Source organism: Falco rusticolus, chromosome 8 (assembly GCF_015220075.1).
Source record: "Falco rusticolus isolate bFalRus1 chromosome 8, bFalRus1.pri, whole genome shotgun sequence".
In the NCBI taxonomy this organism is placed as follows: Eukaryota; Metazoa; Chordata; class Aves; order Falconiformes; family Falconidae; genus Falco; species Falco rusticolus.
The window spans coordinates 51744271-51760818 of NC_051194.1; the positions used below are offsets into that span (position 1 = coordinate 51744271).

At 39.0% G+C, this 16548-nt stretch overlaps 1 protein-coding gene across 4 annotated transcripts in view; it reads right to left on the minus strand.

Moving 5' to 3' along the window:
• The window catches only part of BMPR2 (bone morphogenetic protein receptor type 2), a 109649-nt gene that overhangs the window by 52856 nt on the left and 40245 nt on the right, over positions 1-16548 (minus strand). For all 4 annotated transcript variants that reach the window (XM_037396954.1, XM_037396955.1, XM_037396956.1 and 1 more), the window contains exons 2-3: positions 3516-3689; positions 2057-2236 (exon numbers count right to left, since the gene is read on the minus strand). In XM_037396954.1, the coding sequence (XP_037252851.1) occupies positions 2057-2236; positions 3516-3689 (354 nt within the window). The remainder of the gene's footprint in view (positions 1-2056; positions 2237-3515; positions 3690-16548) is intronic.

Below are 16548 nucleotides of genomic sequence, written 5' to 3' on the forward strand. Positions count from 1 at the left end.
AAGAACATCTATAATTTTCCTTAATAATGAAGTTTTAAATTGACTAGGTTCATCAGTAGTGTTTTCAGGTTCCACTAGCTTTTAAACTATAGCTGAATTTCCACTTGCTATTCTAGGAACTTTTTATTCTGCGTAATTTTACTGGAAATCAGCAGAAAAACATTTACAAAGACTTAGTAAACTGTTGGCTGAATTCATCAGGCTTCACATAACTAACCATAAACCAGTCACATCTGCTTTAAAATTTACAGGATCATAAATATAGTTCTAGGAGGCCACACACCTTACTTTCCATCATCCAAGAACTATTCAGTGCACAACATTTTTAATACCTTATCAAAAATATAGATGAAATGGTGCTCTTTCAATTCATGGGCTATACTGAAATAACCTTCTGCAAAAGATTTCCTGTATGACTGTGACATGTTCAATTTAATTATCTAAAAGGTATGGTAACAGATTGCCACAGCCTGTGCAGCTAAGCTTACTAATGTCTTTAAAGCATTGTGTCAACTTTAAAGGCAGGGCTGATATGATGCCCAAGTAAGGTATCTAGCAGGGAACTCAAAGCTTCCCAACAGTTCCATAAAAATGGAACTCTGCCGAAGCAGTAATTCTGTCCTTGACATTCAGGTGGCAAAACTAAATCTTGCAGCACCAAAATGGGTTCTAAAAGAGTCAAGAAGGGACCATGGAGAACTCCAGTGCCTGGAACAGGGGTCAGTAGCGTTGCAGGGGTCAGTATGCTGCAGCATCTCTCTTTTTTCACCCTTCCAGCTTCTTAGAACATCCTCTACTTCCACAGTGCTGTGGGTGTACGGGGTTTACAGTGCCAGGAGCAGCCCTACCTCTGTCGGATGCAGCAGTAGAAGAGCTTTACAAATAAAACCACCATAGTGGTGAATGAGGCCATCCTTACTGCTGGAATGGCCAACCTCCATCTCTTAACCTCGTCAAGGCAGGCAGACAACTGCGCTAGGCAGCAACCTACTTTGCTTACGCCTAAAGCCAAATTTGCGTATTATGAAAATGGAAGGTGACACAGTAACACAAAACAGTTGAGTCAGTAGAAATGTATGCTGCAGCACTCAATTACAGCTGGGTGAATTAAGGGCTGTGTAACAAATTTAATATATCCCCCTCCACACACATACACACGCTTTGCAAGTCAAGCTAGATCTTTCAGTATTAAAAATTCCACTTTAGAAGTATTTGAAGATCTTATCACCCAATAACTGGATTAATTCAGCTTGTAATTTCTCCCTTGGAGAAGCACGAGCAATGATTATTTTGTAGGAACGTTGTCTTCCTAATTTGGGGGGATAGAAAAGGACAAGGATTTATCTCACCCGTCCTGCCCAAATCCCCTCCACAGCATTAACTCCAGTCACATTCAGGGAGCCCAGTCAGATGGTTATTACCAGAGACAAGTAGTCTGTTCTGCATTGCACAGTGCTAGGTTCAGACACCGAACGGTGATTGCTTACTGGTTGTACAAACAGTATTATCAGCCAAAAGGCATCATGCTTTGTCAACTCTCTCTACCCATTTATACCACATGCACTTTCCCAGTAAAAGGCTACTGTTTTATTTTAGCATGCCAAGCTCCCATTTTGACCAAAATTACTTACAAAGACTGCATCCTACCGCTATTTTTGAAAGCATCAGTACCTTTACTCTCTTGAAGTTAATTCAAATAGTATCACTCCTAAACACAAACTATTCTTTTTGCATTCTATAGCTGTAAATACTACCCAATTAAAGATCTTCATGCTGGGCATCCAAATACTGAAGTACCCAAGATTAGAGACCGTTTTGGAAAACGTTGTCTGCATTCAGCAGATGCCTATACAAACAATTCTCCTGTAAGCGTTTTATTTGTTCATTGCAGAGCACTACGCAATCTTCATATGGAAAAGCTCTGTTCTGTTCGCCGTTTCTGGTGCATATACATAGTAAGGTCACAGGTTTCGCATTTTACAGTACCATGACAGAAGGATCCTTCTCTAAATTATTTAAACCATGAAATGACAAGAGATGGAAACATCTGACTTACTGTAAGGTGTTGTATCAGTAGGGTCAGGAGGTGGAAAATTTTCCGTGAAGTTGACATTACACAAGTCCGTACTACAGCAGCAGAAGCGGTATGTTCCATTCTGGATCAAGGAAGGGGTGGTTGTAACTATACACGCCTCAAAGTGACACTCTTGTGGGTCTCCTATATGAGACCAGCAACCTGTGGAAAGAGGCAAATTAATTCTTTTTAAAGGAGGCATAAAATTAATTCTATTGCATAGACAATTAAATACACCTATAGAAACCCACACATTACCTAAATTAAGTGTGTGGGGTGAAAACACATCATAATTTGCTTGTCTGACTTCACTACCACCTTTTAAACCAAAAACTGAAGAATTTATTTCAGAATTTACCACAGCCAAGGAGAAAAAACATGGGCAGCAATGAAAGCTAACATCAGGTGTCCAGCTGTCAACCTCAATATGATAAAACCTGAATTCTTGAGCCTTCTAAGCAGAAGTACGCCATTCCCCATTTCTCTGATACCACAGACAGTATTACCACCCTTTGGCCCACAGTCTAGATGAAACTGTGACCTAGTCCCCTCCTCGGAGCTAGGCAAGACTGCATCTATAGTTTGATGCTTCTTACATCATTTCTAAAAATTCCGTCCTTCCTCACTGTTAGCATCACTGGACTCTTCTACAGGACCACAACTTATCTCTTGGTTAATGCAGGCCCTTTCTCCCTGCAGCAACTGTTCCTTCCCAAGTACAGTCAACGGCAGTTAATGACGTTTATGCACAAATGCCTGGAAGGGAAGAGGCAACATGGGCGCAGAGGTGAGCAGACTGCTTCTTTCGGCAGATCACCAGATCAAATGTATAACTGCACGGGATGCTTGTAAATACATTCAGTTTTCATTTCAGCCTTACACTCCATTAAATTGTATCCCAAGTAATCAAGAGCAGAGTCCCTGTGAATGGTAATCGAAATACCTCTCCAGCAACAGCAAGACCCTTCGCCTCTCCCTACCATCACTTTCCCCACAGAGTAACAGTGAATTGACCGTTAGTGATATGTGACAGTCTTGTGCTATAGCTGCAATTTCCTCTGTAAACAAACATCCAATCAACATGAATATACATTTTCACTTAAGGAGACATTTTTAAATGTATCATTACATCAACACATACACCCGAGATACCTTCAAGAAAGCCATCTTACGGTGGATATCCTAAGTAACAAGCAATTAGAGTGCTTTCTCCTTCAACTGTGCATTGCTCTTTGGTCTCTTTTGTAAGTCATGTATTTCAAACAAACTTTCTGTTCATATTTAAAACTGCTAAGTGGGAAGTTTAAAATAATGCATTTGTACAATATACAAACAAAACATCTAGCTTTGCAGCTGCACATCTTTCACATTGGCTGGCTAGATCACAAAAAAGTGAAGAGAGTAGCAAAACTACTGCACTTAACACTAAAATGTTACATACCTTGTTTTACAAGATGTATGTCTCCTTCTCGTGTTTTTTCCCAAAGTCCATAGCAGGTACTACCTTTCATGCACAAAATTGTGCCATTCTCCTGGGAGATTCGGCTCTCACTGATTCCGTGGTCCTGCTGATATGGGTCCTTAAAAGCACACAGCCGCTCCTCACTCTGCGCAGCTTTAGACAAAGAAAGGACAACATCTGTCAGCGATTTTATGCATAAAATATTAACTTTAATAAAAGGACAATTAAGGTCTTCTGGAAACGTACATTTGAAACCACCCTGAATTACACATATCCATTCTTTAAACTGTACTCCAACAGTCAGAAATTAAAATGAGGTCTATCTTGAAAGTCACTTTCATTAAGAGGACAAAAAAAGGCCCTCAGCAGAAGTTTCAAAATGAACATGCAAATGTTTAAAATTCACAGGTGCAGAACAAAAATTTCATTGCATAGTCTCTATCATCTCTGCATCATTTGTCCTCAAGCACAAGTTACACAACTGTTAGCTGGTTTCTTCAGCAACCGCATGCATTCCTTAATTGTTTCCAGATCCTAAAGCAAGATGATCTTTTTCAGACTGCCACCCAGCCCAGTGCCTACCTAATTCAGAGGTGTTTTTCCACTCTTTCTATTGACCTAACTCTTCTCTTCTACATGTTATCCAGCCATTACACTGACATTTACTTCTTTATGCTCAGCAACCTATCAGTTTGGGTTCTTTTACACAACTTCATTAATGACCACCCACACAAATACTAATGGCAGAGTAAAACCCATACGATTGACCAGCAGTTCCATGAAACACTGCCTGTAAACAGGAGCAATGCTGTTTGTAAAGCCTCCTTGGGGAATATCCAGCAGCAATATTTTATAAAACATACAGAGAGCGCAAAATAAATACCCATCATCACCTGAAAAATCTCTGCGGGGGTTTATTGCAACAAAACCAAAGCCACCCACAAAAAAAAATATTTTTTACAAGAATAATACAAACTTCAGAAATTTAGTATCTTAAGAATGCATATGTTTTACCCCTATGATTACTGCTATTTTTGTTCATATCACCTCAACGAAAGGACTCAACCATGCTGATATCCCTCTGTCATCTTTCCTTTAGGAAAAGCAAACACATTCAAACAATAAAATTCTTCAGAAAGGCATCAAGTCCAAGATCAAAAAATCCATCATTTGTAAGGAATATGATATTTAGAATATTTTCACTCTTCCTTGGAATTACTTTGTAGAATGCATGAAAATCTAGGTGTGTACTTACAAGGCACTTCAGTTTATTCAGTAGTACAGCTCAGCACACATCCAACTGCAGTAAGAACTTGTCCTATGTATCTCAATAACTAGATTTTAACCAGTTCTTTAACTCCCATGAAAGCACTGGTAGCAAAAAGATGCAAGGTGGAATAGACTGGTATTTTAGTAAAACAGATTTTGAATTTAGTGAATTACAGCATACATAATTGTAAGTTATTAAAGGCACTGTCTACGTATAAAATATCTCCTCACTAAGTATTTATTTATTTGATCATTCTGCAGCACTGGCCCCAAAGAAGCCATGTTTCAGCAAGGCGCACTGACTGCAAAAATGCTGTTTCACTGTGTCACCAGCACAGATGACTGGGTAATAGAAAGACAAGCCAAGAGACTCAGATACATGTCTCACTTCTAAGGCTGTTATTATTCATTAAGGAATTGAAATTCATAATTCTCTCATGCAGAGACAACCATAAATAGCTACACCATCCAGAAAAGCAGTCTGTCAGTGACTCCCGGTTTATTCTGTGGCAGCAGTAATTAAAATAGTGCAACTTAGCTTATTTTTTAGTGGTCTGATAGGGCACGTGTGGTAAGTTGAGCTACATGTCAGCCCAGTGGTGGTAAAACTCTCAGCTAAGGAGACAGGAACCTCTTAAGTCACTGTAATTCAATCATTTGCAGCTCCACGTACTCCAGTAACCTGGCTGACAGTCCACACTACTCACCCACCTCACCATACACTGGTCAGGGTACCATTAACACTTTACATCTGGAACTAGAGTTTTGAAGTAATAAATACATTTATTATAAAGCAATGGGCTTGATAATCAGAAACTCTTGTTGCCTAAATTTCATATCTAATTTTTTTTCCTTTCTAAATGAGTAGAGTTATTCAAGTTACTGAGGACAAAAAGGTCACACATTAACAGCTAGCATATGCTGCCTCAAGCAGTACTTGCCAGTCGCACGTAGTAGTTTTATTCTCAGGAACAGCTGAGTATGCCAGGCGTGAAGCATCTGTCCTGCATTCTCTGCTACATGACATGGGACTGGCCAAGGAACAATGTGTGAAAGGACAGTAGTCCAATGCCATAAAGGAACTGGAGCCGACTAACTTAGTGAAAATAGAAAGGCGAAAAAATTATCATGGAACTGTAATTTTCAGGAGAGAATGTGACAGAATTATATGGCTTTCTGAAATACGAAATTTTATATTAATACATTTTTATTAAGAAATATCTGCTCCTAGGGACACTACAAAGGTTTTTGAATCAATTGCATGTGATAGCTGAGTGGGACTAAGGTCACCTGAGATGTTGGTTGTTTACAGAATGCTCAAATTGCTGCAATATAAGCCCTTTCGTAATTTGCCTTTATTGTGAATAAAAAATTTAAAACAACAGAATTTATAAAACAGCCACACAGATTTGGTTTCCTTATCAAAAACCTCTGGTTTAGAAAAACCAAAAAGTAATTCCAGGGAAGTACACTTTCATAATACCTCAATAGGTTCTAAAAAATAATAATAATAAAAAAAAATATCAATCTTTTCACCTCTGAACTAATGAAATAAAAGAAAAAACCTTTTGGTTTTGCTTTCTACTCAAAAATATATTTATATGCATCATGTCTGTGCTCCAGAGACACAGACAGCTTTAACTGCCTACTTTTCTGGTCTCTTTAACCTATCTAAAAATCTCTTAGGATCAACATTGAGAGGCAAGAACATGCAGAAGATACTTGGAAAGTTGTTAACCATCACGCTAGATGCTGTCCAGCCACACACTACAGAAAATAACAGTTGCTACCAAAAGCTTTTCTGATTTAAACAAAATGTATTGCCCTGTAAGAATACCTGCAGACGGGAGGGTAGAACACCCACTGCTACACCAACCTGAGTGCGTATCTTTATCAGTTTTCTAGCAAACTAATAAAAACGCAAGTTAATGTGCCACAATTTAGTGTCAGATGATCTCAGTGAGAAACTTCTCCAACAAAAAATAAAGGTTACTCACCCAACAACTAGAGTTTTCATGCTGATCATTGCACATTCCTGCTTCGATTATAAGTTAGAGTAGTACAACCCCTGTGGGAGCAGTACCCATTGCAATACTCTGCTGACCCCTGCCCCTTCCCTGATGGCATGGAACATCTGGAGAACAGGGGACACATAACAAAAGCTACTTTATTTTTCTCTATGGCCTCTGTAGCTTCATTTTTGAAGCTGTAAAGCCGAAGAAAATTGGATAGGCCATTCAGATATCCAGAAACCATCCTGAAGAACAACAGAATAGATGAGCTGCTGCAATTTCTTTGCATGATTTTGGCACATTCCTGCTCTGGGAATCTGGCAGTAAGGTTTCCTTCCTCCTGGTAACGGAAACTAGTTAGCTCTAAAAACTTTTAATATTGGAATACTTTTAAGTCAGGCCTTGAAAGCAGCCTCCAGGCTAGATCAGTATGCTTTAAACGTTCCCTCCCAAAAATGGAGATACTACTATAAGAACACACAGAAGTACTGGGGTGCCTGTTATAATCTTTACTTATTTCAACAGAAATCCTACCTCTTCAAGGTAAAATACTGTTGCTTATTTAGATTGATATGTGTTCCTCATGGCCAAGCTTTTATGTCTGACATCGTGGGAGCCAACAGCTATGCACGGTACATTCAGAGCTGAAACACATCTACCTGTCCCTTGGAAGCTCTGCAGCTGCAATGTGAAAGGGCAACCACTAACGCTGCTCTCTATAGCAGCTTAGCTGGAAACAATTCCAAACCCGCTTTTTCCAAAACTCCATCCATGAAGATATTCAGATCCCATCTGGAAATGGTGCTGGGCAACCAGCTCTAGGTGACCCTGCCTTCGCAGGGTGTTGGACAAGATGACCTCCAGAGGTCCCTTCCAACCTCAACTATCATGTGATTCTTGCAGGACACAGGTCCCGAGGTACTCAGTGTGCAGCAACCAGGCAGAAAACCAGAATTACTCAGCTGGGCTACTTGCTATTTTTTGTCTCCAAGGCAGGCAAAATGGTAGGGTAAGACTAGAACTACCAGATTATCTTGTTTGTCTTCAGTTCAAATAGATCCAAACCCAAGGAAATATCTTAATGTCAGTATCTTTACTAAACAACAAGAGCAATTAAAATAAACAACTTATCCTATGAAGTTGGAGGCTCTTGATCTGATCCACTTGATAAATCCAGTTCATTTGCTGCCTATGTCAGGAAAATGAAGGGCAAAGCCCCTGCAGACAGGTGTGCCCACCAGATATTAAGAGCCCATAAGCAGTTCACTGTGCAGCACTCCTTTCCTTAGATTTCACAGATTCAAGATGCGCCAGCAGTGTATCCTTAAATCGACAAAGCGCAGAAACCATTTACAGATCAGATTATACAGTACATTTGCCCAGATATGAAATGTCCCAGCGTACAAAGAAAACTAAGCCCAAGCACCAAGGCAAGTGGCAGCACAGGTCTCACAGGACATCTGCTGCATGGCTGCAGTCATCTTCCAGAGCCCTGCTCTTACTAAAAAAAAAAAAAAAAATCATGTTGTTTCAACTCTTTTACAGGTGCTTTTAAGCTATCCATCTTATTACTCCTGCGCAAGTTAGGCATCACAAAAAATAACCACAGAAAATCATTAAAATTAACTTGGATTACAGTTTCTCTATAAATGTGTAATTCTATAATAACTCTCTCATCATTAGGTCTAAAGCACAACAAACAGAAAAAAATGCCAAAGATGCATGTATTCCCCCAAAGATTAAAAAGCTACTGAAATGAAATGAACAACTTGGGTTTTTTGTGGGTGGGGGTAGACACCTCTGGAGAGTGCACTGTACTTAAACACAATTATCTGATCAAACCAGCACGTGGCAAGTGTAATTTCAGAAATAAGGAAGTTATGACTACAAAGAGGAGAAAGTTACATTTAAAGGCTACCTTCAAAACTAAGAAACATCTATTTATTATTTCTCTCACAATATGTAAGAAGAGAAGGACTTTTGGTACTTCCATTATCTTTATAAAGTAAACTTCATAGTAAACTATATTTGCTCATCACATGGATGGAATCCATTATACACTCAGCTCATTTCTAATTCACCTTTAATGAAAGACTATAAGAGAAATTTTGAAACAAACAAATGGCAATTGAATGCTTACAACATCATACACCACTGAAAAGTTTGCTACTACAGAGATCTGCAGTAGCAAGAGTTGGGCTGACATTGAAAAGGACAAAAGTAAAACCAGAACAAATTGTGAATTATTTATAATTAAATGCCTATTTTTGATTCCTCTTGAACTTCTGTACCAGACAAACTATGTCAAAACAACTGAATAAAAACAAAAAAATTAACTCAAACTTCCACTCTCTCATTCATCAGAGATCTCCAACAAAGACAAGAAGAGAAGGCACCATTTCCAGAAGTTCTACCAAGGGAAAAAAGCCACTGAGAACAGGGCAAGCTCTTCACTTCCTTATCGTAACTCAGAAAAAACCCCAAAATTAGTTCTGCTGCTCTCCAGCCTACTTTACACCTGTATTTAAAAAAAAATACACTTTACTGTCCAGTTTCAAAACTCTGCTTAAAACATGAGCGGCATAACAACCAAGTACGGATGCTTCAAGAAACAGTCTAAGAAACAAACTGTTCTTAGCTTTCCTGCTTGGTTGCCATCTGATCACCACGTGCACATTAACAGACTTAACCTGAAAGAGATTGTGAAACCTTATTGTCTTATTTCGAAAGGAGACTAGGGAAACAGACTACATTAAATTACTTTCCTGAAGTCATAAAGGAACTGGGAATTGGCTGTAGTTTCCCAAGTCCATCCTGTGGCTCACTCTTACTGCCGCAGTGCTCAGGGGAGCATGAGGTTCATCCCTATGCCACTACACAGCCTCAAGAAAAAGCACCAGGGCTCTGGCATATGGCTCGGGTTTTGACATGATTAGTCTTAGCAATTATCAGTTCTACTGTCAACAAAAGATGACAGAAAAAGCAAGTTGTTATAGGATAAATACTATACTGTTGATTTCAATATTTTCTCCCTGTAACTGTACTGCTATTTCCAATTGCTCAAGAACAGAGAAGTGATTCACAAAAATAAATGAAGTCTGGATGTCTGTAGTGGTTTGCTAGAAAAACACTGAGATACATTTACTGTTTTAATATTTTCCTCTGTTCCCCACAAAAGATACTTCTGAACAGCAAAGATCAAAAGAAAATTACAAGTGCATCTACTGACTGTCAGAAATCTTGTATGCTATGAATCTATGATTCGTCCGTATTAGGCTCATTTTAAACAAATGAATATGCTGTTATTGCTTTTAATATACTAGTTCTTTTGCAATCATTTTGTGTTCTACGAAAACATAATTACTGAAAATAATTAAAACAGAAATACCAAAAAGTTACAGGAATCCAACTGCAAATCCTGAGAACATGAGTCATGTTTTCATTAATAGCATAGGAAGTCAGTTCCATTAGTACTTAATCGACACTTCCTGACGTTTCATCTATTCAGTGCAGTACATGGAATCTGCATCAAGTGCAAAGGCAGGGGGAAAGGAAGGAAAAAGGACTCAAATGTTACTCAGATGCTACAAAGAATTATTCTACTCCATGTTCTAACTGTGGGGATTAAAAATAAACAAACAAACATTTGCCACTTTACAATTAATGCCAGGCAATACATTTTGTGATGCAAGTCACGAATACAAGAATCCATGATAACAGTCAAGACAAACTTGCACGTAACCTACAAGAACAGACTTGCTAGCATCAAGGACCACATACGTGGGTACCGTGGCGGTAATTATGTCCAGCTGCCTTCATGACCACATAGGTGAAGACTTGAGAAAAGACAAAAAGTTAAAAAGGTTTCTGAGCGTTTGTTTGCCTGTAATGGGATTCCTTTAAATATGTTCAACTGGGAACCTCATTAGGCTTCAACAGTTTTTTTGTAAAAGATTAAGGTTTTTTTTCTGTAACTTTGAATTACTGAGATTTTCATCAGAACAGCCATAGACACAAAACCTGTTTTCTTCTGGCCCTGTCAGCTCTCTATGGAGTTCTCTTATTTACACAATATGGGGAAACATCATCACCCTCGAGGCACAGTTACGAGATAGCACGTGTCTTCATAATGCAAACTATTAAAAGGAGGGCGATTAAAGTAATGTACATCAGGAGGCTCCTTTGAGTACATCCTTTCAACTACCGATAGCTGAATACTGGTGTGATGCACAGAGAAACAGAAACCTGAAGAAATCATCACTTAACAAGCATTACTGCTGCTTTTTTTCATCTTTTTCTCCTCAGAGGTTTTAATCAGAAATTTTTCTAAATGTGTATACACTTATATAAAAATATATCACAAGCAGACGCCTTTTGAAAGAAGCCATTCTTTACAGACAGATGGTCCTTAATACTAACTTAGAGTGGGAGGAAAAAAAGCTAAACTGCTGGTAATCTTCCACGTGTTTACACTTCCAGCACTCTGCTTTGTAGCGTGTTTGACCAACTGCACAGCAGAGAACTGCACTAACTGGTCAGGAAGGTAAATAAATTGCCTGCTTAAGGATCGGGCATGAGAGCATGAAGGTCTTCAACCAGCCAGAAATGGCCCCGGGGACTTTCTGAGCAAGAGGTCAGGAGCACCATGGTGCAACACACAGCCAGGGAGCGTATGGCCGGGGAGACAGCACAGCTTATTGCTGTACAGTGAACTCCTGTGTTAGAGGTCTTCCAGGTGGGCTCCACAAATGCAACCACTAGTTTAATATCATCAAGACATGAATAAGAAAGAATGGAAATTTGCATTAGAGAATACAGTAGGAACTCCCAGGAGGTAGGCAGGAAAATAAAGAAAAATGCTTCAGAAATTTACATCTATGGCTGCAGGCTTTTTTTCTTCTAACAAAAAGAGAGGAAATACCCATCACAACCATTAATGCTCCACCTATATTTTATAGGACATATTACGTACCTCAAGATGCACTGCAAAATATATTTTGACAATAACCCCTTACAGTTTATACTCACTGTTAAAGTCTGGAATAATCTATCCCCAGTACTGCATGTCCTTAGCCTCCACTGATGAAAATTATTTTGGGTTTGCCTGCTTTTGCTATGTAACATCAGTTTCAAATGCTGGCAGTTACACAGAGCCAGGCTTTGATTGAAAACTAGTGCCAAAACTAAAACGATTGCTAGTACTGATACCCATTTCAAAGCCGTTATGTGACTGCATATGCAGAGGACTAGATCATTTCTGTTCATTACAAGACACTTCCGTCAAAAGATCATGAGACTAGAAAATTCAACTTGTTTTCTGTACATGGACGTCCTTTAGTCTTTCCTTCTCCTCAATCTAACCTGTAAGCAAGCAAATTTGCAATCGCTTTTCTCTCTTCACTCCCTAGAAAGGGCGACACCACAGTGCTGTCTGCTGAGCAACGTTACCAGCAGCGACAGAGATACCAACTTTTCCTGTTGTGTATTCTTCACCAGTACTTGGGCACGGTGTTTCAGCTTCATTCTGAAGTAACAGTGGTCCTTTAGCATTAAATAAATAAAACAAGATCATGTGGCAGCTGTGTTGTATCTCGCATGTCCTGCACGAGGCTCACACTTGGCTGCCCACCCAGGAACTGTGTCTTGCACCACACGTGGCACACGAGCCATGGCCTTCTGTCAGCCCCGTCTGGGATGTGCAGACCCCCTCTCCTCACAGCCCCAGGGCTACAGGGCCACTGCCACATGCCCCATATTCAGCTCACTGGTGTTAGATGCATGCACCATACCAGGAATTTAATGAGTTGCTATTAATGTAAATAGAGAGGTATGGTGTGGCCAAAAATTAGTCAACTCAAATTTTTTAATGAAGGCCTTGTTCTGCTTTACCCCAGATTTACTCTCAAAAGGAAGCGTTGCCTTAGAAGAACCCAGCTTAAGCAAGAGGAGCTGTGCAGGAGAGCAACAGGATGGCAGAGATTTATTGCTAGCAGCTGACAAATGATGTAGTCCCCAAATGCTGCCAGATGTTATGCAAAAATACGTGAGCTTACTGCCCATAAAATGTGTCACTGCCTTACTTCCACAGCCTTTCTAAACATTTCTGAGGACAACCAGACCACCTCGTTGTGCCAGCCTCATCCAAATCAGGCACTACCACAGAACCAAAATTTTATCCATGTGGCAAGAATACAAGGTAAGTGGCAAGAAAGCTAGCAACGCCTGTGTCCTGGCATAAAATCTGCTGGGACAAAATTCACAAATTTCAAGCAAATTTGAATCAACAGAGTCAATACTGGTTCATGGTTTGCATCAAGAGGCTGATAGGGCAAGAGATTCAAGCTGAATCTGTAATGAGGATATATTTCATTGACTCAGCCAGGGTCAGAGAAGGACAAACTACAGAACTAAAACCAAGTGTCCTGAAGTCTCAGCTGGAGCCCTAACAAGCTGACCTTTGGCCACTAATCAGAGCTTCCTCCACCTTACAAGATTTCCTCCAGAATGTATATATCTAAACCAGAAAAACAATATACCTCCATCAATGATTCAGTGTTTTCCTTAACGTGGTTTTATAGCTGTGTTCAGCTGGTATGCAGTTAGGACATTTGTTTTTATTGTATAAGTCTGTCTAGTTCAGCAGGTTTCTTCCTTCTTTTTCCCTTATGCTAAATTGCCATTGATTTTTAACAAGACAGAATTAAAACAAAATGTTTGTAACAAACAGGTAGCAGAGGAAGGTTATCAATCTGTCCAATAGGAAATTTCTAAATATATCACCTGCTAGCAGTGAAAAGCACACTCTGGTATGTGAAAAAAATGATAACATTATCTTGGTTCAACGATTACACAAGACTAATGACATTTTATCGCACAACTTTTCACTTAAGTAACAGCTAAAGGCTTTGCAGCAGGAGATTCCAGCAGGTTTGGTGGTTTTGGGGTGGGTTTGTTGTTTTTTTTTAATGTTGTGAAAACAGTAAAACACCATGGCATTTTAGCATTCACTTTGTTAGCTTTAAAATACTCATCTTTGTCATCAGACTTCAACTTCTAGAGCTTATGGACATTTCCAAAACCTTCACATTCCACACCATAGCAAAATACAGTCAGCTTGTCCTACGTGGAAATGCAAGGGCCCAGGCATACTCAAATACCCCTCTGAAAAAGCTGTCAGTACTCAAATACTGGGAAGTAGAAGTAAATCAGCATAAAACTTATACAATTAAACCATTAAATACCACAGAAGTGTCAAAACATGGAGTACGCTTAACACTCACTCAAGAGAGAACCTAATCTAAACACATTAGTGGAATAAGAAGCATAAAAACATTTACTCTCAACTCTGCTTGTTTTTTGCAACCATCTTAGAGCTTCCACAGTTTTTAGTAAGACAACCATTTTCTGTGGGGACTTCGCAAGGCAGAAAGCGTCTCTGTGGCTTCAATCACATTGTCTGATTTGTGTCGTCTTCTTGTCTCAAGATGAAACGATCTCTTTTTTTTACCCCATGAGCAAACAGGAATTCCAGTCTTTACACCTAGTTGTATCAGCTCAGAAAGAATCTACTCACAGCCTCACGATGTTGGGAGAAAAAAACCAATACGTTTTCAACAAAAAGTATTGTAAGCCAGCTTTAATATGTATCTTCTACTTTATTTAAGTATTACTTCAACTCAAGCTAAAGGTCATTTAAACCCAGATTTCAGGAAAAACATTGGGAAGGACATAGCTGGCTTTCACTGACTCGATGTGATTTTGGACATCCAACTTAACCAGCTCTCCTGGAAAAATCCCGGCCTACATTTAATCTCTTGAAAGCATGAATATGTATATTGCAGGATTTAAACAAACATAGCATTTTTCCAATTTATTTGTTTAAATATTATTCACTTCCTAAACAACTATGTCTCCATTCAGAGAAAAATAAGCATCTTCATGTTACTGTTTAGCGATTATGCCAGAACAGAAATCACAGCCTTAGTCACACATAATCTTTTCCAGTGGCCGGTGTCTATTCACAGAACTGAAGAAGTCCAAATTCTTTATCTTTGCCCTAGACTAGAGTTCAGGGATTTTTTTCTGGGTATGAGCGTCTGGCTTTTGTTTATCTGGGCTGTCAAAGTAAAGTATCTGCATGGAATAACACAGGAAACTCTGCATCAAGAGCAACAGTAAAAGCAAAGTAATGATGTGGTACTTCTCCCCCAAACTCAGATGTGACAAACTTCCCAGACAAAATTAATTATTTCAGAGTCTACTTTAGACTCCCTTGAAAAAAAGCCTGTTACTGGAAATTCCCCTAACATATGCAACATACCCACTTTTCTAGCAAGCAGGGATGCCATTTCCATTGCATGCATTACTAAAACATTTTCTCAAAAACTTTTCAATAGCTTCAATGTGAACGATAGTACCCATACAGCCTGTCTTTTACAGTATTTTACCAAAATTCTGACAAACATTTTTAGGGAACTTATACAACTGACAATATGCTGAAACATTTGAAAACTGGCAAACATTCTGTGATCTGAAGCTACAAGGAAATTTAGTTCCAAAACTGTAATCATATTTTGCCCTCAGTAATATACATTATATTATCTGTTGACTGACTACAGAAATATTTTCTATTTGGCTCTGAAATCTTAACTCTGAAAAAAATCACAAGAGGAGCAAAAGGCAAAAACTAGCTCCCACCTTGACAGGTTTTATGAGGCTATCAAGCCCACCACCCTTTCAGAACTCCTCAAAGAATATATGTTTAAGTTCCAAACCATCTCAAGTCTTTCTCTTCAAGGCATTTAATGGTATCCCACAAACCATCGTCATCTTGAGTCAAGAGCATGGTCAACATGACTGCTTCCTAGGCACCTTAATTTGGCCAGTGCAAGGTGAAAGCAAATTCATGGAGAGCACAGAGTATTATCGAGGAGTAAGAGATTCTGGGAGGAACCTGGGACCTACTTCAAACACTCCTACTCTTAAGAAACTCCTGTTCCTTAACTGAGAGAAGGTAGGAAAAGAATTGTGAGCTAAAGGTATTTATGGGTGTTTGTTGAACTGGGCAAAACCGGAAAATAGTGACTTTTGCTTCTGCTAGACTTCAAAGTTACCAGCCCACTGAATAGAGGTCACTGTTCATGTATTTCTTGGTGTTACAGTGTGTAAATTGTTAGAAATTTATGGGCACAGCACTGAACTATATAAAACCAATTGATACATATTCTTCACACATTTATTCTTTCACATTTAAATCTTTGTTGTACTAGTAACATCTTCATCAGCTAAGAAGGCGATATAAACTAACTTTTGCAAACTCTGTGTAGTCAGAAAAACCAGTGTCTAATCAAGACAAGGTCTTCATTAACTTCTGGTTTCTGAACTTATGCAGTCAAAAAGTGCATGGCTGGTACACACAGACAAGCCCAGATTACTGAACACACTTTTGTTTCAAGGACTGGCTTTCATGTACTGAAGTACAGTACGTCACACCTAAGAAACAAACTTCTGGGGACAAGGAAACAAAAAAATTATTATAAACAGCAGAAGATTGTTTTTAATTATCTTTGTTGATGCTAATGACAGGAAGCATGGAAAAGGGCACTCCCAAAATATAGACACTCAAAGAAAAGACTGTAATCAACTTCCTTAACATTTTGCATTACACACCTGAGGATGACAACTACAATTATGCTTGAAAGACCATCTTAACTCCTCACCCTATATATACA